Here is a 24,178-nt window from a genome sequence, read left to right as displayed (position 1 = left end):
GTAATAGTAAATGGATTGCACTTATATTGTGCTTCTCTAGTCTTATCGACCACTCAAAGCTCTTTACAATACATGCCACATTCACCCATTCACCTATACGCACATTCATACATCACAGCCATCAGAGACAATTTGGGGTTCAGCATCTTGCCCAAGGACACCTTGCCATGTGGACAGGAGGGGCCGGGGATCAAACCACGCCTCTGATTAGTGGACGACCCGCTCTGCCTCCTGAGCCGCAGTCCTGTGTATTCAGGTTGACGTCCCCGCCAGGATATAAAAACACAAACGCAAACACACACACGCAACATCCATCACCATCTGCACATCACTTGGACCAGCAGCAATGAAAGGTCTCATTTGTTTTTATTATTAAAATTTTCATATTTTATTCCAACAGTTAACTGTTCAATTACACTTTGTGTTTTATTAAGTGAAATGAAGGTCAAAGTCTCTTCACTAGCAGGAATAACATTCTGGCAGAGAAATGCTTTTATGTATAATTTTTTTATTTTAAAGTAGTAAAAAATATGTGTGCTGTAAAATGCAGCGGTGGAAAATAACCACATGCAAATTTGTACTTTATTTGCTTTACTTTAGTCATAAACCAAAATTGGACAAATTGAAATTTCGACTTGTTTTCTGCTTGAAGAAATATCATCGTCATGATTAATCATCATCTTTGTTCTATGAATGTCTGTGCAGAACGTCACAGTGGTTCATCTGATAGTTGTTGAGATATCTCAGTGGGCAGCACAGCTGAGCACTCACCAACCACAGCGTGGCTAAAAGCTTAAGAATTAGAAAATAAAATATGACACGTCGTTATACAATAAATTAAACCACCCATTAATTAGAATGAGCTCCACCTTTCCCAGCTACATTATATATTAATGCCTCGATAATAGTAATTCAGTATTATAATATAGATTATAACTCTGACGGACCACTTTCCCTGCACTTCCTTTACCTTTCTTTACACTTTGCTGTACTTTTGCTGGTTAATTTTGAATGCATGACTTCTGTTTGCAATAGACTAGGCTATATTTAATACAGTGGTGTTGCTATACTCTTACCTCTTGCACCACCGGTAGAATGAAAACTCCCCTCAGGGAGCTAAAACCCCAAATGAACAAGAACAGAAAGCAATGCTGAGTGTGTCATTGTCCTCAGTTTTCCAGGCCTGCATGCACACAGGCAAGCTACAGCACGGCTGATTAAGAGCTTCACTGCTATCAAAGAAACACAAGTGTATATATAGTAGATACTATAAAAATAACATGATAAGTTCTTTTAAGAAGATCATAATAACACTGTAAGTATTATTAGTTTAAGTGTTATAGGTATGAAACCTTACACTGGCCAATAGAAATTCTGTGGAAAACTACTGAGGGAATACCAAAGACAAAGTAAAAGATATGTGAGTCTGTCCCTAGAGGAATATTTATAGAGTATTGCAGTGATTTTTCATCAGGGATTGAGAGACAGCCCTGTCTCCCAATTTGCTACAATCTTTCACGTGGTTATGCACCCAAAAAAAAAAAAGTTTATTTATTTACTTATTTACCTCCAAATTGCTTTTCAAAACTGCATAATGGCAGCAGGCTCCCAAAATGGGTCCCTCACTCCTGCCTGTGTCAGGTTGAAAAAGGAAATCATTAATATAGCATTAGAGTCTGGCTGTGAACTCATGACTGCCCTGGGCACACATAAGCATACATGTAGCACTGTTCTCTGCTGCCTCACTTTTTCCCCGAGGTTGAAATGTCATCCTTCACTGTCATTACATTTCTGCCCCCATTAACTATTGATTATCTCCACTTCAGCATTTCCAGACCTGCTGTGGAAATGGCCCATGTGGCTCGCTACCCCATACTCCACTGATCGGGCAGAACAGAAGTGCCCACCTCCTGGTTTTTACAGTGAGAGGGGGGGGTGGGAGTGGGGGGGGGACAGCGGGGTTGGGGGTGGGGGTTGGGGCTGAAGTCAGATTTCACAGAGGGGCAGGGGTAAAGTGGGACAGGGAGGAACAAGGAGTGACTAGACTGTGCCCTACCTGCCCATTAGCTGTATGCTTGAGTGGACATCTGGAGGTTAAGTCGTTCTTTTTCCGGACCTGTGAGAATTTTGCCACAGCCTGTGTTGAATATTTACTGTGAGGTTAGGCCAAGTTTGCTTCTGTTTTTCGGGAGAGCGCAGGAGGGAAAAGTTTGTTTGGGCAGGAGCTTTGTGCACTCTGCCATCAACAAACTGCATCCACAACACCATGAACCAGTCTGTGTAGAGCTGTCTTTGTACACCTGCCAAAATCACTATACATCTGTGTGCTGCAAACGTGTAATGGCTGCTGTTACTGCTCTCTATTGTTGTCTATATTTCAGCATCACTGCTGTTTAATTTTTTACATGTGCAGGCTGTGGAGGCACATTTTCTCTTCGGAGAAAAACCATCAAAATATGGAGAAAAGTATCTGATTGCTATAAGTCTCACACTATGCAGTGTCTAGTCTTTGGGTTTCTACAGGTCAGACAAAAACTTGGAAAAATGTTCCCTCAGTTTGTTTGTTTAGATTCAGTTAGCCCATATCTCAAGGATTTGCAACAATAAAATGTGAAATTCAAAAAATATCATATTGTAACAGGGGCTCAAATTCCTTATCCGCTGCATGGATACAAAGTCTCGTCTCTCGTATATGTATAAAAGTAGATGTCCATGTGTTGTGTGGTTATAAAGCAGGTCTACGTTCTATATTAATACTTTGAAAGTATCAAAGCCTCAGTCCACAGAGAAATGCACACAGCCTGTATTCAGAGACTTGAGCCCACATGATATTTTAAAGAAAAAAGCTTAAATGCTGGTGGTCCTGATGTATATAAAATTAAACTTAAAGCCGCTTCAGATTAAACAATGCATAAATCCTCAGAGCTGATGTTTGTATATAGGGGTTAGAGACTTAAGCAAAAATGCAAAAGATTTTCTACATTAACAAATTACAACAAAACAACCAAATCTTCATTCATAAAAAGTCCCATTTATTTCAAAGTCATTTCATCAGCAAATATAACAAATCTGCCTTGTTTAGGGGGGGGTGGGGGGTGGGGGGTCCTCACCAGAAACACATGAATAAATCATTCAGTACAATAATTGCTCAGCGTCCATTTCAGATGCTGAAAGTTGAAGCACTCCACTCATTTAGGTTGGAGAATAAACAAGAAACACGCCAGTGTACAGAAACAATAAATGAGTTAGTTAGGCCGGTCCCGCTCTACAGGATTACTGTGTAGAGTGAAATCCACTAGAATCCAATGTGGCTTTAGGATAATCCCATCAGAACTGCAACAGTGCAGCGCTACTACAGGACACCCAAGCCTGTTAGCACTGATGAGAGCCTATAGTGAAGGAAAAGGGGGGAAACATGACAGAAGAGTGGAGCAAAAATACTTTACATACTGACTTCTAATGTACAAGACAAACAATTTAACAGCCTGCTGCCAACAAAGCACCACGTCTTGAGATACTAGTTTGCATTCTCTAACAAAAACTGATTGTAAACTAGTTACACAGATAGAAAACTAAGTCAATATTTGCATCATGGAAAACACATCTCATGGTGTAAGTCTTCATATAAAGCTCTGTGACATGAATCCATTTGAAAAAATATCTTTTTCTAGGATACTAATACAAGCCTGAGTTACCCACATTAATTGTTATGCATGTCCGTGAGATAATGCGCTGAGTTAATATTCACCTCCGCTGCCTGTTTAATTAATGAGGACATGTTTGCTTTGATACCACCATCCTTTCAGCATGTTTTTAATATCCTCCTGATTTATGGAAAACAAGTGCTACACTGGCAAAACTTACACACATTGGTGTAAGCTATACCCTTAATGTTAAATTGACATATTTCAATAATGTCTTACCAGTCAGCTACACTGGCTACACTTTAAAAAGCATACATCAATACGGAGCAAACTTCTGCCTCTCTGATTTTTTGACGCCGGAGGTTGACATTTTTGCGGTGTAAGGGGATAAACCCTGTGTTAGGCTGGAAGCGGCTGCTGGGTGGACAGCCAGGACAGGGAGAGTTTTCATGCCAAGAAGACTGGAAACGGGGACGGCATAGTGTGGGTTTTGGATGGTTGGTAAGGTGGAAGGAGAGTGGACGTTAATGGTGGTTGGGGCTGGGGTGGTGGCCGCCAGGACGGCCATAGAGGTAGCAGCAGTGGAGGCAGTGGGAGCGGACTGAGAGAAGCTCATGTTGAAGTCAACTGGGGTCGCTGAGGAAGCAGCCTGCATGGTGTATTTAGCCATCTCTAAGCTGCAGGTCGTGACGTTCGGAGGAAGGGAAGGGAAGGGAAGGGAAGGGAAGGGGGAAGTTGAGACGGTGAGGGGTTAAAGAGAAGAGAGTGGAAAATGAAAAGGGGATGAACGGGTGAGACAAAGGAGAAGGGAGGTGAGAAAGAGGAGAAAACATAAGAATCAAAGAAGGAATGTGTTAAAAAGCAGAGACAATAAGGATTTTAATGCAGTCAAGAGAACGAAGCAGTGAGATGGAACAAATCCAGCCTCACCCTGAGCACAATAACTCTACCCTCATACAATAGCTTGGTGTTTGGCTTTCTTATCATCAGGCTGTGATGTGAAGACCTGCTGGACGTGGCTGCCCTGCGTAATGTCTTACCTGGCGTTGATGAGGTACTGGGCCACGCTGATGCTGGCTGGTGAGCCTGTGATCGTGACTTGGCGCATGGCTGAGCCATCAGTGGCACTGGCAATTTTGATGTGAGCTCCAGAGACCTGACGAATCTCATTGATCTTGCTGCCTTGTCTTCCAATTATGCAGCCAATAAACTAGAAGTGGAGAAACGTGAATAACAAGACAGTTCATGTTTCCATGTTTTTCAGGAATTAGATTTTAAACCAGCATCTGGAAGCAAGATTTCTACAGTGGAAAACCATATTCCTAGCATAGAAAACATCTGCATGATGCTTTATAGCCACATTACTAAAACACCATCTTGTAATTATAACATCTCATTGAATGCAAGCTCATGATATTTTGAATATCGTCACTAGATCACTGACTTCACTAACCTATTATTGTGAAACTGTTTCCTGCTGAGAGTTAGATGTCAAGACTGACACCACTCTCATGTCTGTAGGCTAAATCTGAAGCTACTACCCATTAGCTTAGCTTAGCACAAAGACTGGAAATGGGGAACAGGTTCAAAGAAGACAAAATTAACACATTATCATTCCTTCGTTTAATCTGTTTTTACACCTCAGTCTTTCTGTGGATGAAACAAATGTTATATTCTGTTCAGCTAAGCTAACGGCTGCTGGCTCCACGATCACATTTACCATACAGACATAAGGGTGGTATCAATTTATGGCAGAGGTTAGGTTGTAGTATGTGTAATTCTATATGAATATAAAACATTTTTATCTGAGACATCTGTTTTGCTGACCTAGCATAGCTTAAACTATTCTTATATAAGGTTAATGTCTAATAGCTAATAGGCTGCTATAGAGCCTTAGAAACACTGAGGTTATATTAATATTTTTGTCTTTTTCAAGCTACAACAGGCTACTACTGGTAATGCTAGCACTACGATAATAGCCCTACAGTAATTTAAGTTAGAGACAAGGAATAAATTACTCTCTGTAGCTAAGAAGGCGCAACACTAGTGTCCATAAATTCCTCATTATAGCTGTCCTCCCAGAAAGTGCTAATGAAGTCAGTGGCATGAGGATTATCGGTGTGAGTTTTAGTGCTGGAGGAATACAAACAATGTGGCACTTACATCATTAGGTATTGCCAGCTCTTGTGAACTTGTGGGGGCAGATGCATCCAATCCTGCAAAGTAGGACAAGGAACGCTAACAACAGTATGGTGCTAATGGCTTCCACTTTCACTGCATGACAAGTTGCCCTACTTTGTCTAGTTTATAACTGTTATACAGCTAAATTAGGGACATGAAAATTACATATGGCAGAAAAATATTCCTTGTTAGACACCTACATTGTATATATGTATCCTACACGCATTCTATTCACATTACTGTAATTGGAAAAGCTACTTTTTAAATAAAATGAACAGGTTTCATTAGTTTTATCACACCAGTCCAGCCAATGTAATCATAATGTAATGTTTCGTTCTTAGTTAGTTGTGGTAAAATATATGAGTAGATGGGGTGGTTGAGGTCAGGGATGGTCTGGCCAAGACGATGTTAGATTTGAAGGAGAAACGCTGCAGAGGTGAAGGATGGGGTCAAGAGATTAGGATCTGTTTTATTTTGGAAGAAGGGAACTGGGGCAAATGGAGCTGAGCTGAAATTTTGGGAGGATGTGAGAAATTGTGAAAAATGATTAAATATTTACTAAAGTGTAAATATTTTCTGTCATTTTTCACATTTCCCTCTCAGACAAGTCTCTTTTTCTTTTGTATTCCATCTTTTGTATCATACTGTCTGCTTTAATCTGTCACCTACTCTTTTGGATTATAAATATTTCAGTCACTTACTTTCAAGATTGTTGATAATAAACTAGTTTGTTGGCTTAACATCACTATCCTATTCATTATTCTTTTCTCTTTCATTTTATTGCAAATATCACTGCAAAATAGCAGATCTTTTTGGATATATGTACATCTATTTAGAGCCATCTTCTACAAATACCTGTGAGAAAGTCTGAAACAATGGAGACATCCTTGATTCTTTTTGTAGTGACAGGGATGTTTTGATGGTGTGATTCAAAGAGGAGTGAAGACAGAGGGATAGATGGACTTCCCTGGGGAGCCGTGGGTACGTACCAGGGAAGGTAGGGTTGCTCTGCCCAAGGGAAGGGAGGGGGATATGCTGCATAGCCAACTGGTGAAGCTTGGTCAACTGCAGGGTAGGAAGGAAGTTAGAGCTAACCAATCAAACTGGATTATTTCAGAGGAGCTGACAGCTACAATACAGAGCCAATGTGAAGTTCACAAACATCACAGATGGTGTCAGTGTGAAAGAGATTCATTTCCTTCAGAAAGGCATGCTGGCTTCTCAAGCTAGTCTTCTGAAAAATACAGTCACATCTCTCAGGCTACAAAGCTACAACTGATCATGAACTCTTACGATCTCAGATTTCATTTCAATCAACGCATGCTGCTACCGTGTGTTAGAGTTAGTAATGTCAACAGATTACTGAAGTTTCATCTTTGCAGAGTAGGGTACACAGAGGGCGTAGTGGTGGCTTGGAGGGAGTGGGCAGGAGTAGGTCAATAGGGCTGATGTCAGTCAATCAAATGATCATACTTACATCTTGATGCGCAAAAGCGTACTGCCCTGGAATTGCAAAGGCCTGGACAGAGTGAGAGAAGAGATGTGGTGATGTGATTGAGAGGTGCAGACATGTTGAAACACGTCACTTCAAATGTGAATTTATCACACACAGAGTGTGAAGAGCAACCTCAGTGACTGCATGTCTGAAAACCCACCCCCGCTCTCTTTTCCATAGCTCTGATGTGTATAGATTTGATGGAATTTTATCTAAATGTCATCTGCTGTTTTTCCCCCTCTTTGACCATGGCCAGAAATCCAATAACATAAACAGATGTCTGATAGGTCAGGACAGACTGTGCCAAATTCGGGACAGCGGCTAGCCAGCTCATGGAAAACATGAGCTTTGGTCACGACATCGTTCAGATTTCACACTGCAGGGGGATTATTAATGTAAATGACTGTTATTCATATCACTGACACATTACAGCTTGGCTTGATACTTTTTTAATAACATCATTACCTCATCTTTCTGCTCACAGCATTACACAGATGTGTCCCTCTAGTGGTGTGACTCTGAGATCCCACAAAATAAGGAGCCTATTCAATTGTTATGTTTTTCAGAAAGAGGCTAAAATCAGAGCTAAATAGCCCCCATGTGTCTACTTACTTGTGCAGAGTGCTGCGGTGCTAATACTGCATGGGCTCCTGCAGGTATAGCCTTGGGACGGTAGGGAATAGTCGCTCCTTTTGGTGGAGACTACAGACACAGTCATGCCAAGCAAAAAGGGAGAAAGAATTTATTCACTGCTACAGCTGAGAAAAGAACCTTTGCTATTTTATATGCCTTTTTATATCACTTGCACAATCTTTTTATATCCCATTCATTGTCAGTGAAACCTTGGACCAAAGAACCTCATGATACAACTGTGAATACACCGGAAAAATATGAAATTATGGAGAGTTTTTGACAATTTTCAAAGAAGTCAACTGGGCTTGCATCATAAATCTAAACACATTCCTTTTCTAACATTAGTATTAGGATGCTAATATAAAGGAACCCATTTTACCTACATGTTCAAGTTTATATGAATCACTATAAAAAAAATTATAGCATACTATACTTCAGTTTTTCCCTTCCAAGTGGTGCTTCTGCAATTACAAGGGGTAACTCAACTACACCTACAAAAATAGTAATTATGATTTTATTTAAAATAATATATCCACATATTAGTGGAAAATAAACAGCCAAATGGGATTGCAAACTGGTTATAATGTGGGATTGTTTGTTTATCCGCAATAACCAGTAGCTGCCTATCAACCTGAGTCAGCTGTAAAACATTAATTAACATTACATGTTGCAATACCCATAAAGAAATGTAATATATATGCATAGTATATATGTCCCGATATCAAGAGTGATGTTGCCATATATGTCACATATCAGGGGATATATTATTATCACATATATTCATCGTCTGGATATATTAAGAATATAAGTCTAGAACATATATGAAAAACTTATAGCAAAATTTGTATATGTACATATAGTATATTAAAAAATATCTGTATGATGAATATTTTTTACGGTATAACATGTTGTGTCCATATATGTTTTATGTTATATTGAATTTATATATGCAAGGTTATTAAAACAAGATACATTCTATATACTTAAATATTTTCTTATTAATTTATCATTAATTTTAAACACATCTATCTTCACATTGGGAAAGTGATAAAGTGATAAAACCCACTGTATATCAACATACCTTGACAGGTTTTGGGATGGATATATACTATTTATGTAACTTATGTCTAAAACTGTAAGCATACATACATGAACATACATATTTGTATGGGTTAGACATACTGTCCATGTCAATATATGAAATTGTTCCAACTTCTAATATGTTTCATGTATATTTTTTACATTTATGTTTTTATTTTATATGTATATGTATTTCATGCATTCAAATTCAATATATCACATATATTACATTTGCATATGAGTGGCTGAAAACTGGTTAGCAAACAAACAGAGATGTTGAAATACTTAGCTCAAAGTAATGAAAAAAAAACAGTTGACATAGTTAGCTATAAATAAGGGTTGACATAGGTTAGGTTAAAGTATTACCGCTCGGTATTGCTCAGGTTTAACATATCCTAAATGTGCTACTGAATACCTTTAACCACAGCCTAAACAAATGTGGCATACTTGACACCTAAACAGAGCTGCTAAATGTGAAGATCATCTGCTGTCTGACAGTGCTTACCTCCAGCATGACAGAACAGATGTGTCTTACACACTGAGTGATGGCCTGTGGAGTGCCGGAGATTGTGACAGCCCTCTCTGTAGAGTCCGGCAGCATGTCTCCTGCCACCTGAACCTGAGCGCCTGTGGTCTTCACATCGCCAGACAGCAGAAGAAACAAAGGCTATTTATTGCTGAAAAGAGCGCACCATCACCCAAATTGAAATGCTGTTTCAAGCACCCGCAAATTACCCCAAACACATTTTGACATGCAGGGAGCAGCTGCAAGCCAAATAGCAATGTGTGCTCCAATATTTGAAGAGGTGCACACAAATATTGTCCATTCAGAACGGGTATTCAGCCTCCTCTGATCTTTACAGGCATAATCAGTGGGATTTTCATGAGCAGCAACCAAAAAAACACACACATTTTAAGGCGGCAAGGAATAAGAAAAGTTTGACTGGAGTGTTTGATACTTGAGGTGTCAGGGTCCTGAGGAGGAGCGTTTCTGTGCGTGTTTGGGTGCAGAAAAACAACTTCCTGATAGAAAGTAAAAAAAAGGAAAAGGACACTTACTTCTCTGATCTCTTTGATCTTTGAGCCTCCTTTGCCAATCAGTGAGCCACATTGGCTCCCTGGGAAAACCAGACGAAGTGTCACAGGTGGTTTGCTTGTCACGTTGCTGTTTGTCATTGCTGCAGTAATGTCCTGAGGGAGAATTCAAAAATATGTTGTTTTTTTTATTTTTAAAGCACAGGGTGTAAAAACGTCAGCTTCATCTGACAAGTCTTTTTTGAGGAAAAGGTGCATTCACTGTCCTTCAGATTTCAGACAATGTCTTCAAAGGTTCTCTATTAAATTCTTGTGTAAAACAATAGAGTTTTAGTAATGATTTAAAGGACCCATATTGTATATAGTGAGATGTCGCTGTGTTGCTTGATTATAAAGCAGGTCTAGGTTCTATATTAATACTGTGAAAGTATCAAAGCCTCAGTCCACAGAGAAATGCACACAGCCTGTATTCAGAAACTGAGCCTTAAAACCAGCCGTCAGGACTTCTGGAACTTTGTGATGTCACAACAAAGCAGTCACCGCTCTCAGCCATGCCCCAAGCCCTGCCCACATGGACCCGCCATCCAACCTTAGAGAATTTGGTTTCTCTGACTGTTTATGTGAAATGTTTATTAGATCACTCAGAAAACAGTCAGCCAATAAGAGGAGAAACTGGGATCCTCTCTTCTGATTGGCTCATTGACCTGATGTTACTAGAGCTCAGAGAAGCCTGAGAGATGTAAAACTACATTGAGATGGTTTTTGGTCCTTAAAACCACAAATATATCTTCTTATGGATCAACACTTCAAATAAAACACAGTGTAAAATATGAGACCTTTAACATTGCTGTGGAGTTTGTTGCTTTTGTGTTTTGTTGTACCTCTTCAAACTTCTGTGCGATCATGGAGAAAGCTCTGAAGATGCCCTCTGTAGGTCCTGTGATGGTGACTATTCTCTCAGGAGACGATCCCTCTGATATGTTGATGCGAGCGCCACTCTGGAAACACACACCCACAATAACTCCAGCTTTGATTAGCTGTAATTGATCTGCCAGAGCACATTAAATTCTATATGATTCCACATTATGGATGTCAAAGTGAATTCTCACCTCCTCCCTCATTTTCTTTACCGTTTCTCCTTTCTGGAATCATGTAAGAAATGATAAAACAGGAGGCCTGATTAGTTTTATGAGAAGAAAAAAAATAGACAACCAGAAGAAAGGCAGAGTGAATAAATACATTTTGATGGATTGTAAAATAAATCTACCTTCCCAATTATGCTGCCAACTTCCTGTGAATGAAAAGATAACAATGCTTGAACACACAAGAGGCAACACACAAGATTTTCTCTTAACAGCTCTTCACATTTGGAGCAGGATGTAATCCTTTTAACAGCAACTGCATGCCATTACCAGACGATTAGGCTATTACTACAAATACCACATCTGTGAATTACCTTTCCATGCATTAGCAGTCTCAGCGTCAGTGTAACATTCAGGCTCCCATCTGAAGCCATTTCTTCCTTGTCAGACATCCTCTCTGTTCTCCGAGCTTTAAAGCAAACACTCTGCAAAAAGAAAGAAATCATCTAAGACAGTCCCCATGCATAATAACCCCCGCTCTGGTAGTTCAGGTGGTTCAGGAAATTATCTGTAAAGCTGAAGACGTGTTCTCTGCAAGATCCAAGTGTGTTTTAATGAATTTTATTATAAAGTCAAACTCTCAAGAGTGGAAAGTATTGCACTTAAAAGTTTAAATAAACTTGCAGCCTTATTTTTGTCATGCTAACTAGCCTGTTCTTCTTCTGTGTTTTACAGTCAAACTGCTGCAAATGTGAAATGTATTATTCACTGTGCTCAACAAGATTTTCCTGGGAAACAGCAACCAGACACTGTAAATGTTAAAGCTATCGTGTTAGCAGCATCATCATTGTTAAACCAGTCTGCAGCTGCAGCTGCAGCAGCAGCAGCAGCAATAAAAGAGATCTCTATTTGAAAATGTTATGGATCATTACTTTAACTATGGAGAATGTAAAGTAACTGGAAAATACTACAAAGTTGGAACAGTTGCTTTTATGCTGCTATAAGAAGCCAATTTGTCTTTTTTTTTAAAGAATTTATCAGGGGGCTGATGCTCTCTGAAGAGTTGTAGACCATAGTTGTTTGTCTTCTGATGGTGTGGTAGTGAGCGGGGGAAGATAAGCCTATCACTAGGTGCAATCTTCACATGGGACGGTGTCTTTAGTTCCGGCTAAATACAAGTTGTGTGACTCCCTCGGATTAGATAAGATACTAAGGAAGCCACTGGTGCCGTGGAGGCCTGAGGATCAAGTGATGTGTGTGTGACTGTCTCTTAATATAACAGCACACCACACAATGTCAGCTCTGTTGTGGCCGTGTATCCAATTGGTTGTATTTGCAGAACAAAAAAAAAAAGTGTAGGCATCTTACTGCACCATAATAGACAGAGAGAGAACCATAGAGTTTAACTATAAAGGACCAGGGTCACCTTGTTTATTAGATCATCATGATTCTGATTATGCTTTTACCATTGATTACATTCATTAATACCAGGAATGATGAAGCTCAGTCTTTGAGAGCCACTTTACATAGAAAACCGATGAATGAATACACTCAATAAACTAAATGAAAAAATGTCATTTAACCAGGAGCTGTCTGGATTTTGTAGCAGCTGAGTAGCTGGTCACGTTGGCTTCATGCAAATGCTAGATTTACTTGCTGAAACCTTGGCGATTTCAAAGGGGAGGAGGGAACATGGCGACACGCTATTGGCGAGTGTGTATGAGGTGTTTCCAGTTAATCCAGAGTTTAATTCAATCCTACTCCAGGGTTTTAACACTATGACATATTTTTTTTCAAGCAATAGTTCAACATTGTGGGAAATCACACTTATCTGCTTCCTGATGGAGAGTTAGGTAGAGAGATACTACTCTCATGTGTATATTGTAAATATGAAGCTAAAGAGAGCCGGTTAGTTTATCTTAGTATAAAGGCTGGAAACAGGGGGAGAAGCTGACACTACTCTGAACAAAGTTAAACTACAAAGTTGTAACATCTTATAACATTTTACTCTCCGCAAGAAAACGAACAAGCTATTTCCTCAAAGGTTGAACTCCATCTTTAATACATGACCTTTGACCCTCCCACAGACCCCAGCTTAGATACTCACACAAATCAATAAATACAAAACTCTCTGCCGCCATCCCACACCTAAAAAAAGTAAAAGACCAAAAATGAGTGAGTTTGCCTCCAGCATGCTAACTCTGATAACAACACAATTGTCAGTAGTCGTCGAATGACATGTGGCAGCATCAGTGTGATCATGGGCAAATAAAACATGGCTTTCCCTCAGCTGAGTTTACAATAAGATATTGTTCTAGCACATTCCAGTGTTGATAATACCAGACTGAGCTGAAGGACTTAATCCAAACAATATTGTGAATAAGTGGAGGGTGTCTCTCTGCTAACAAGACCCACAGCTATTCTCCTCTCCGTGTATCATTATAAAGTTACAGTGAGTACATCAAATAAACAGCAACATCTCTGTCTAATCCTATAGGCCAGGATTTGTTTAGTTAATGCTAAGACCCTTTTGACCCATTTCTGTCACCTCTAGCATGTCAGCGCCCACTCAAGACTTCCGAACAAAACACTGGTGCACAACAGCACCCACAGAGTGCACATGATAAAACAGATAATCTACAGGAACCCAGCTCCCACAGCAGTGACAGGCAGGAACGTGTTTCAGACAATGAAAAAAAACGGGGCATTAATCCTTGAGGGAACGGGAGAACAATGTCTAAGTGGATTACTTGAGGAGTTTCGTTTGAAAATATATTGAAATTTGAGGGTAACACAAAGAATTTTTTAACACCGAAGATTATTGTATTGTACATTATCATATAGAATAGTGCTTTAGGAAAAATGCCCTTTAAAAGACATGAATTCAAAAAGAAATTCCATATATTTCATGCCAGATATTTTACCTTCAACATAATGAAAGGTTTTAATTGCTTCTTGATTATCTAAACGGTTGTTCTATGTCTAACTATTTATTCTATTCTATTTATAACTATTTGTGAGCCACCACATATTAGACTATAAGCATGGGGCCTTGCAGCATGGCATTCCTCCCTCTACACAAGGGTTACAGTATTGGAGATACATCACATGTCTGCTTTAATGCAATATTAATTCTTGCCCGACCGATCTCTGAATTTATGAGCGCAGCAAAGTGCGTTTACAACACAGCAGAAAAACAAGCAGCTCAAATTAATTTAACCTAATGGGTGTCAGGAGTAATGTATTAAAACAAAGCCTCACCTAGTTCAGCTCCCTTTAAATGTACAAAGCAAAACAAGAAAGCTGTATTAAAAGTTACACTTGAACTTCCTGTCTGGCTAAACCCCAACATTACTATAGTCCTGCAGCAACACTCTTAACAGAAACTGACCAGTCTGACCCTTCTCTCTCTTAGTGAAGGGCCTGTAATGCATGATAAGTATAACGTACTGACCTTATAAAGAGAATACTTGCTCCTCTTCTTTATTTCTGATATCTCCAAAATGAACAGCCTTTTACTTTGTGGTCCGTCTTCAATGTTTGCCCCCTTTGTTAGTTATCCACGGAGTGGACAGATGGCTCCCTGTGCCCTCAGACTGGCTGGAGCGGAGGCTGGCTTTGCTATTAGTCCCTCAGCTTAGCCCAAGATAAGCCCCTACGCAGGGCAAGTGAACCCGCATCTCTTGCCTAATTCTCCCTGTCACAGCCACCAAAGAGGTGTTCCTCCGCACGGAGATCCACAAGCTGGAGAGGCCTGAGGGCAGGGCAGAGAGGCTCTTTGCCTGGACACTGTCCAGCATAGATAGAGCAAGCTACAGTTACAGCCACCACCACAACAACAAAAAAAACGCGAAGGTCTAGCCTTTTGCAGTCATCAGAAATACACACAGAGACACTGAAGGGAAGCTTTGTTAACCAATGTTGCTCTGTGACTAACAACTCTGCATGACTGCTGTGTTCTTCATTAGATTTTCAGAGAGCTTCCTGCCTGCACAGGGCCGGATTTTCTCTAAAAATAAATCTCCCTGTATGAAATCGGTGCTTTGTACAAGGAACCCGACTAATTGAGGGCTGGGAAGGACAATGTGGCGTTTGAGTTATTTAGTGATGTTAAACACAATGTCTTCGTGGGGTGCTTCTCCCCCCGTCAGTGCCTCGGCCCTCCCCCACACCAAGCCCTTCTGCCCTCGTAATGAGGCCATACTGGATACAATACAGCCCTTCTGCACTGAAAAATGTATTCAGCTGAGCTTCGAAATTGTGAAGGAAATGAATCAGTGAAGCATAAGTGGCATATTTAATTACTATTCAGTGCGTTGCACGGAGACAATGATGGCTGCTGTCAGCCTCATGGCTGTCTATCAGACATCTAAGCAGGCCACATTATATTCACTTCTCAACTAGGATTTCAATACAGCTTCCAAGTTGTATTTCTGTGATTTAAAGGGCTGGATGTCTTCATGAAAACAGACAGATGAAGATAATCCCTTTAAGTGTGGGTATTCTTCACGTTTTAAGGGACTTTTTCAGGGGTTAAGCCTAGGTCATGTTAGGATTTGAGGTTAGGGAATGAAGGTCAATAAAAGTTCAGAAAAGTATAATAAAACTTGTACAACAGTGTGATTGTGTCCGAATTGCAAACAGACTCAGAACTACAACAAAGCCGTCAGAGTTGTCAGTGACACGGTGTCTGACCCGGTATGTTACTCTCCTTTCAGAGCTCATGAGGTGATCATGCATTTTATACAAATCACTTGTGACTAATTTTCTCCCCTTCATGTTCCTTGTGTGTCAGTGAGGTTAAAGAGTCAGGGATTACATGTAATGGGATTACTGTGAAGTGATTACCTGTTGGTGTAATCGGTTACTATTACTGAAACCAGGGTAGATTTCAAATTAGGAACATCCTGAAAAATGAAAAGAAATTGAGTCATTATTGCACTACATTTTTAGCAAAATTCAAAGAATGTAGAAGGATAAATGTGATATACTCATGGTTATTTCATCATTATCTGTCTTTGGCTTTAATAACACAGCAGGTCTAGCAGCTTGACATAAAGTAATCATTACACTGGAATAATGTGAACTAATCAATATTTTTTAATAAGATTTTGAACACCAGCCGTCCTAATTAACTCCTTTATGCACATTGTGTGTCAATGAGGATAAAATGTGGACTATATGTGGTGGGGTTACTGTAATGTGATTACTAAGACATTTGATAAAATCAGTTAAAGCAGTATAAATGTCAATGCAACAATGCAATCATGCTAAATGGCTGTGAAGGATAAATATAATGTTCATGTGGTTCTTTCATCAACATCTGTGCTTAACTTTAATGTCTATCAGACATCTTGAGACACCAGATACATTTACTTCTCCGGGTTTCAATACAATCCCTGTTATTCTTTGATTAAAGGAATCAAATGTGAATTAATGAATTACTGATAAATAAAATGTCAATCTTCAAGTTTAAGACCAAGAGCAGCTGTTAAAGAATGAATAAATTCAACATACCTTAGAAACTAATGAATAATCATATTTTATAATGCTTAAAATCACAACAATACATCAACAAATCAATACATGTTAAATACTACATACTGCACAGCATTAAATATGTTCATTAAATATTATTGTATTTCTGTGACACGTTTATAAGTATTAAATGTTTGTGAGACATATATGTATCAGAATATATGTCCATAATGAAATAATGAGTGAAATAATAAGTTATCTTACTAACTTTTCAAAATAACTTCATCTGTTGTTACTCATATATGCTCTTTAGCCATGTTAGCTGCTGTTAGCTCACTGTTTATATTCCTAACACACTGACAAGAGGAGGAGAAAGCTAAAAAAAACTAGCTTGTCACATGACGGTAAAACGTTTATAGCAGCTGAGCTTCAGCTATAGTCAACAAGCTCTGTGGTTTCCTCTAGCTGAGTGTCCACTCCGACAAAAAAAACTCAGTCAGTCAGAGACTAAGTTATAACTTGTCATGTGCTATCACGGCCGTGTAACCGCCCCCCTACCAGCAAACAGCCGGACTTCAGACGGACGAGGACTATAAAGCTTAGACTTAGACCCAGCAAAATGTCAATGAGGACAGGACGGTGGTTTGTGTGTGTTGAAATGGCTGAGGCATCAGCAGTCCCGCGGTGTGTTCTGTAGCTCTCAGGGTCGATGGATTTCCAAAACCTCTGCACTTTTGAAACTTTCCAGCAGGTTTGGACTCACTACGGTTATGAGGCGGATTTAGAGGAAGTGATCGAGCAGGAGTTCACACGAATTAAAGGTAATGATTATGTCCAGCCCTGAGCAGACAGTGACAGGGTTAGTGGTCGCTAATGGCTGCTCTTTTCATTGTAAACAGGAATAACATATCTGGATCATGCAGGAACTACTCTGTACCCAGAGTCTCTGGTCAGGGACTACAGCTTGGACATTACAAGGAACGTTTATGGTGAGGGGAGTCACATTGAGTGTGATTTTATGTGGCTCTTTATGTTTCATTCAAACATTAAATTTAAAGCCTTGTAATAAGTCTTGTTATTTTCCCCAATAGGAAATCCTCACAGCTATAACCCCAGCAGCAGACTGACACATGACACCATGGAGAGGGTCAGATACAGGTAAAGTCCATTCATGGCCTCAGAAACCCTCATAATGAGCCCCTGTGAAAACTTTGAGTTGTACTTTGATGGTTCATATGAGTAAAAAGCAGAACATTTTCTTACAGGGTATTGCAGCATTTTAACGCCCCCTCGGAGGAGTACTCTGTGATTTTCACTTCTGGATGTACAGCCGCTCTCAAATTAGTGGCCGAGAGCTTTCCCTGGAGGCTGCAGACTGAAGGCGAGGCGGGGAGTCACTTCTGCTATCTCACTGACTGCCATACCTCTGTAGTTGGCATACGAGGACTGACTTCTAGCCAGGGAGTAGTTGTGCTGCCTGTCTCCCCGCAGGAGGTGGAAAACAGGGCAAAGGATGTGGCTCAAGGTGAAGATGTTATTTGCCAGACGCTGCACCTCTTCTGCTACCCAGCACAGAGCAACTTCTCTGGGAGGAAGTATCCCCTTAGCCATGTGAAAGGCATCCAGGCGAGACGCCTTTACCCAGCATGTGACCACCGAGGCCGCTGGCTTGTGCTGCTGGATGCTGCCTCTCATGTCAGCTGTTCCCCTCTAAACCTACAGGACTGCCCCGCTGATTTCATTCCCATCTCCTTCTACAAGATGTTTGGCTTCCCTACAGGGCTGGGGGCCCTTCTTGTCCGTAACGACGCAGCAGGCATACTAAAAAAGACTTATTTTGGAGGAGGCACAGCAGCAGCTTACCTTTCTGGAGAAGATTATTATGTGCATTCAGCAAACATTTCTGACAGGTGAAGTACTGTACAAGCCTGCCAAATCCTAGATATTCTCTCAGCTCACAGAGGCTGTATAGCTCCTGCATCCGTCTTCTAAAATGCAATGTTTTCTTCTTCGTTCTCCCTGATACAGGTTTGAAGATGGGACTGTCTCTTTCTTGGACATTATTGCTCTAAATCACAGTTTTGACGCTCTTTACAAGATCACAGGTATGTAAATGAGCATGCTCATTCATAGAAAAACTTTAACACCCCCATTTAGTAGTCATAATGCATACGCAGGTTGTTCATAATGATAAGCTGATTCAGGTTAACATCAGCAGCATCCCCAATCCTTATCCCTTTTTTGCCTTCAGGGGGCATGCACAACATCCAACAGCACACCTTTGGCTTGGCACGCTACACTTACATGCTGCTGTCAAGTCTTTGCCATGGCAACGGGAGACCAGTGGCTCGAATCTACACTGACGGCCAGTTTGAGAGTCCAGGCACACAGGGCGCAATCCTAAACTTCAACCTCATGGATTCTCATGGACAGATAATTGGGTATTCTCAGGTACATTCAGGGACTTATTTCTATTTCACAAGAGTTTCATCACTGCTTGTATATGCCTAGGCAGCGCTTGTGAATATTCCCACAATTACTCTGTTTTCCTCAGGTGGACCGAATGGCCAGTCTGTACAATATTCACGTGCGCACGGGCTGCTTCTGCAACACCGGGGCCTGTCAGTCTTTCCTCGGGATCACCAATCAGCAGATGAAGAGAAACCTGCAGGTATGAGATCAAGGGATAGGAAAAATGTCAAAGTCTGTTAAGGGCAGGATAGGTAAAACACAAAATTGTCTTCTTCTCTTCAAGGCCGGCCACGTCTGTGGAGACAGCATCGACCTGGTGGACGGCCAGCCGACCGGATCTGTTCGCGTGTCCTTTGGCTACATGTCGACATTTGAAGACTGTCAAAAGTTCCTGAACTTTGTTGCTGAGTGCTTTGTAGAGAAACCGGTCACGGTGGATCAAGTGCGACTCCAGAAGCTAAAAACAACAACAGCAGCGTCCGAGGGCTCAAATGAAGATCCTCCTATCAAATTGACTAATGGAGAAATATGTAAAGTAGATGAGAAGGAGCCCACAGCAGCATCACTGAAGGGATTTGGACACCGAGACTCAAACAGCCACGGGGAGGCTTATACTCTCACCAATATCTACATATATCCCATCAAATCGTGTGCAGCATATGAGGTTTGAGCACAACACAACGCTATCTCTCCATCACTTTTTTTTTTCCATCGCTGTCTCTCCTATTTTGTTCCCTCTCTCTGTTTTGATTTCGACTCTGTGCTGTTCTTCATGCAGGTCCACGACTGGCCAGTGGGACCGCTGGGTTTACTATATGACAGAGGCTGGATGGTGGTGAATGGAAACGGCGTGTGCCTGAGTCAGAAGAGAGAGACACGTTTATGCCTCATTCGCCCACAAGTCCACCTGCCCTCAAACAAATTGCTCCTGCAGGCATCAGGTCAGACAGTCTGTCAGCGGCGCGCTGAAAATAAAAACACCACTTAACCATACGAAATTTCAGTCAGTCATTTTTTTTTCTGCGATAAATTCTCTTTGTGAGAGGATTTTTTTTCATTGCCCTGCAGGGATGGATACCATTTCTGTTCCCTTGGAAAACAACGCTCAAAAGCATCCAAGCTACCGGGTGTGTCAGAGTAAAGTTTGTGGTGACAGGTGAGCCGGCAATGTTAAAACATCTAAAAGTAGCAGCTGCAGGAAATACTGTCACACATTTCATTTGTTCCATATTTTTCACTCATATCAATGCATTCTCTCGCTCCATTGTTCTTGACACTACATTTCTACAGTGGATGACTTTATGTGGCCTCCCTCTCTCTCTCGATTTCATATGAAATTCCTGTTTTTTTTTCTTTTTACCATTTTTAAATGGAAAAACAAACAATGACCAAGAGATGACATTAATGTCCTCTGACGGATACCCGCATGACGAGTCACAGGATAAAAAAAACTGTTCATCCAGTCATTCTTGGATTAGATGTCGCACCAAATAGTAAGCAACATCAAACTCAGTAGATTTCCCTCGGGGCCTCCTGAATATAATCCTCCTCCTTCCCCCAGGGTGGAGACTGTCGACTGTGGGGATGAGGCTGCATCATGGCTTTCAGACTTCCTTGGACAGCCATGCCGCCTGATAAGACAAAGTCCTTATTTCACCCGAGACATCAAGAAGAGGCCTAGCGGAGGTATATATAAGCATCGTACCTGTTCAGCCTGGCTCTTCTTCCTTTACCCTGGAGTCATCTGTTATACTGTACATGAGCAATACAAGGTCACATTTCTTGCAAATAGTCCATGTTGTGGCTGTGACTTTCCATTCCATGCTGGTGGTAATTTGGAATTTAGAAATGTCATATTTTTCTGTTTTTGCAAGTTAAGATGTTTTCGAGAAATAGTTTATTATGTAAAAGCAAATGAGAAATTGAGGCAGAGGTTGGTTCATATGACATATGACATATGACATATTGGAGTGGTTCCTACTTGTTCCTGGAAATTACAATTTCATTAAAATATCCCTACACAGGTTCAGCTTTTAACACCTGAACACCACCTGTTGTGACAGCTGTCTTAACTTAATGGGTAAATGGTTACAATAGATAACTACAACTAATGGCTAAATGATTACTATAGTAAAACAAAATTGCTCAATAGTTGAAACAGTTTGCTAAAAGTAATGGCTAAATTGTTTAAATAGCTAAAATCAATGAGGAAATGGTTCAAATAATTAGCTAACAGTAATGGATACATGGTAGATATGGCTATAAGTGATGGGTGAATGGTTGAAATAACTTAAAGCAATAAATGGTTGAAAAAGGTAAAAAAAAAAAAAAGGATAAGTGATACTAATAATTAAAATAGATAGCTTCTGCAACTTCAAGTGGTAGCATGAATGCATCTATACAACGCATTTATACATCTAGCTCAGTGTTATGGGTAAAAACAGTTGTATAATGTTGTCTGGCTCTGAAGGAGCTGTGAAGTCGGAGCTGCCATAAACTGTTTCCAAATTGAGTTTCCCGAATAGTTACTATATCACAATATACTGTATATTGATATTTGACAAAATAATCCAATCAAGCCGTTGTGGAGCTTTTCAATTCAATTACACAATTTATCACTTGTCAGCTTGAAAGTTACATACCTGGTGATAGAAGATTCGACCACCATCGCTCAACTGTTATTCATGTGTGTTGAATGTTGAACATTTTGATCAGCAATGATAAATTCACTGAAGTCACACATTTTCCTCTCTCTCTGTATTACAGTAGAAACTCAATTTGAAGGCTCTTTGGGGAGGCACATTGTTCAAAACGAGAGATCAGAATGTTTTGCTGAAAACAAATAAATCGCTGGGGTAATATAAAGTCTTTCCCTTCTAGCTGCCTCCTCCGCGTCCCTCTCCCTGGTGAATGAAGCTCAGTATCTCATGATCAGTCGTGCCAGTGTGGAGCTCATTCAGAAAGAAATGAGCAGCAGGTTTGAACACATAATGAGTTATTCAAAATAAGCAGTGCTCCACAGAGAAACATCCGGATGTGTTGACGCCTGTACATTTACATTACAGTAGATCATTTACGTCGGGGTAGAAAACTAACGTGCAATTTCCACATTCCCTTTTCTCAGGCAGGACTATTCTGAGGGCAATCAGCTCCTTGACACACAGAATGTCATTAGCCGCTTCCGAGCCAATTTAGTCATCACTGGAGTAGAACCATTTGAGGAAGATAATTGGTCACACTTGATTATTGGCAACACTCAATTCGTGGTGAGCTGACACTTTGAGATAAATGATGAAATCTTCAGATGCATTAAAAGCGGATTTCTCAAAAACGAATGTGCTCCCTGTGTGATTAACCCAAAGGTTGCAGGTCAGTGTGGAAGGTGCCAGATGGTTGGAGTAGACCAGGAAACTGGGACCAAAACAAAAGAGCCACTGATGTCCCTGTCAGCTTACCGCAGTGGGAAGGTGAGTCAAAAACATTTGTGTGCTTGTGTAGTGGTGCATGAGCATGAAAAAAAATAATCCCTTTACCTGTTATTTTGTGGATCTTTAGGTGACCTTTGGTGTGTACCTGACCCATCAGCTACCAAAGGGTTCCCCTGCAGCCAGTGTCCTCACTGTTGGCTCCCTCCTAAAGCCAGAGTCAAAGGGTTCTTGAAGTGGTCATCTGCATCAACATCCTCTTTTATTTATTTTGTCAACATATTTGATGTAGCAGTCATTTCTGCACTGCATGTCCTAAAGATCACCTGTCATACACTGTGGGGTGTTTCTGTAGATGCTGCTCTTTTCTGTCTGTGTCGCCCTGATGTCTTTTGTCCTCTCAAGCATCCTTTTCGTGCCTGAGTGTTCAGATTTTATTCAATCTGAGTCTGTTTTGATGGGAAATTAATTAGATTTCTGGATTTTTCTCCCATGGTGATGTTTTTAAAGTGTGTGGAGTAAAGTAGATGTGAAGCATTAATTGCATGACAAAATTAGAAATTGAATTTTTTACTGTTATTTTAGCCAAAACATGTCAGGCTTGATGCTTTAATCACTGTTCAAGTTAACCTCCCAGACAGTTCTTCCACTGTTTCTCCCCATGGAGGTTTATATTGCTATTTATTCCAAACACAACACTGTTGCTGCTGCCAGAGATCTGAGACATATTGCTCCTTGTAATGAAAAAAAAAAAGGCTACCAGACACTCAGCGCTCAGTGTATGCTCCCAAAGTGATGCTGACTTGGACATAATAGTTTGTCAGAAAGCGTAATAATTTGAGGTAGAAGATAGAAAATTTGTAATTCCTGAGAAAAACAGTGAGGTTAGACATCTTGGCACCAGAAATTATATGTTCAGCTTGACATGCTTGTACATAAAGTACGTGTGTGCTCAAATGATCTGTCAACGTCTTGCAGTTAAATTGGTCCTATATGCTCACCTGTGGTGCAGTTACAAGAGTGAGACGAGGTGGTTGCTGTGTATCCCAATGTTTCGTACTGCTAATAGCATGTTTGTCAGTATGTGTGTGCCCAAGGCCTCCCAGACAAAAGCTGAACAAAATATATAGACGGATGACAAATGAAGTAAAAGTAAATGCCTATCTAATGTGGTGTTATGCGGTATTTCGATGACGGTGGTGGACAGTGCTGTCTAGCACGTCACTCCCCAATCCCGATTTGGTTGAGATCTGGTGACTTCATAGGCCATCGCATATGATTCACCTAATTTTCATACTCATCAACTCCTTCGGTGACTCATCTGCTCTGGTTGTTTTTTTTAATATGCCACATCTCTACCTCTTACAAATACACAGACTCTTGCACTGGTGCAGCAGTCTGTGCACTCTAACAATGATTGTTGCTGAGAAGTTTCTAATTGTTTTTAATCAGTGATGTATGTGTGTTTGATTTATTAATTTTTTACCATGAACATTTAAAGTGTGAAATAAAATGAATAGATTTCCAGAACCTTGCAAAATACCTGATTTTAAATTAAATAAAACAGCAGAAGGCATTGCGTCGTATATATATTTCCATGTATAATTGTATGATGTGATTTGTATAATAAAACATCTACTATAATTGTGTTAT

At 40.3% G+C, this 24,178-nt stretch overlaps 2 protein-coding genes across 2 annotated transcripts; one reads left to right on the top strand and one right to left on the bottom strand.

The window, feature by feature from the left end:
• Window positions 1-3,058: 3,058 nt before the first annotated feature.
• On the bottom strand, window positions 3,059-14,899 carry LOC111220573 (poly(rC)-binding protein 3-like). Its single transcript, XM_022743690.1, has 14 exons — window positions 14,605-14,899; window positions 13,258-13,298; window positions 11,525-11,635; window positions 11,336-11,359; window positions 11,178-11,210; window positions 10,950-11,066; window positions 10,093-10,224; window positions 9,539-9,667; window positions 7,933-8,022; window positions 7,303-7,344; window positions 6,815-6,890; window positions 5,808-5,860; window positions 4,685-4,854; window positions 3,059-4,321 (listed from the first exon to the last, which is right to left on the bottom strand). The coding sequence occupies exons 3-14, from the start codon at window positions 11,600-11,602 to the stop codon at window positions 3,961-3,963; spliced, it is 1,305 nt and encodes a 434-aa protein (XP_022599411.1). The 5' UTR covers window positions 11,603-11,635; window positions 13,258-13,298; window positions 14,605-14,899; the 3' UTR covers window positions 3,059-3,960.
• A 2,322-nt stretch (window positions 14,900-17,221) lies between these two features.
• mocos (molybdenum cofactor sulfurase) lies at window positions 17,222-24,117 on the top strand. Its single transcript, XM_022743953.1, has 15 exons — window positions 17,222-17,449; window positions 17,528-17,617; window positions 17,720-17,786; window positions 17,894-18,538; window positions 18,657-18,733; window positions 18,880-19,079; window positions 19,183-19,299; window positions 19,384-19,764; window positions 19,879-20,041; window positions 20,169-20,256; window positions 20,662-20,786; window positions 21,981-22,077; window positions 22,225-22,366; window positions 22,463-22,567; window positions 22,656-24,117. The coding sequence occupies exons 1-15, from the start codon at window positions 17,338-17,340 to the stop codon at window positions 22,758-22,760; spliced, it is 2,514 nt and encodes an 837-aa protein (XP_022599674.1). The 5' UTR covers window positions 17,222-17,337; the 3' UTR covers window positions 22,761-24,117.
• Window positions 24,118-24,178: the final 61 nt, after the last annotated feature.

The sequence above is a fragment of the Seriola dumerili genome, unplaced genomic scaffold, assembly GCF_002260705.1.
Source record: "Seriola dumerili isolate Sdu_G_001 unplaced genomic scaffold, Sdu_1.0 BDQW01000073.1, whole genome shotgun sequence".
Classification (NCBI taxonomy): Eukaryota; Metazoa; Chordata; class Actinopteri; order Carangiformes; family Carangidae; genus Seriola; species Seriola dumerili.
The sequence above is the reverse complement of the archived record's forward strand: the minus strand, read 5'-3'. Positions and strand labels throughout refer to the sequence as shown.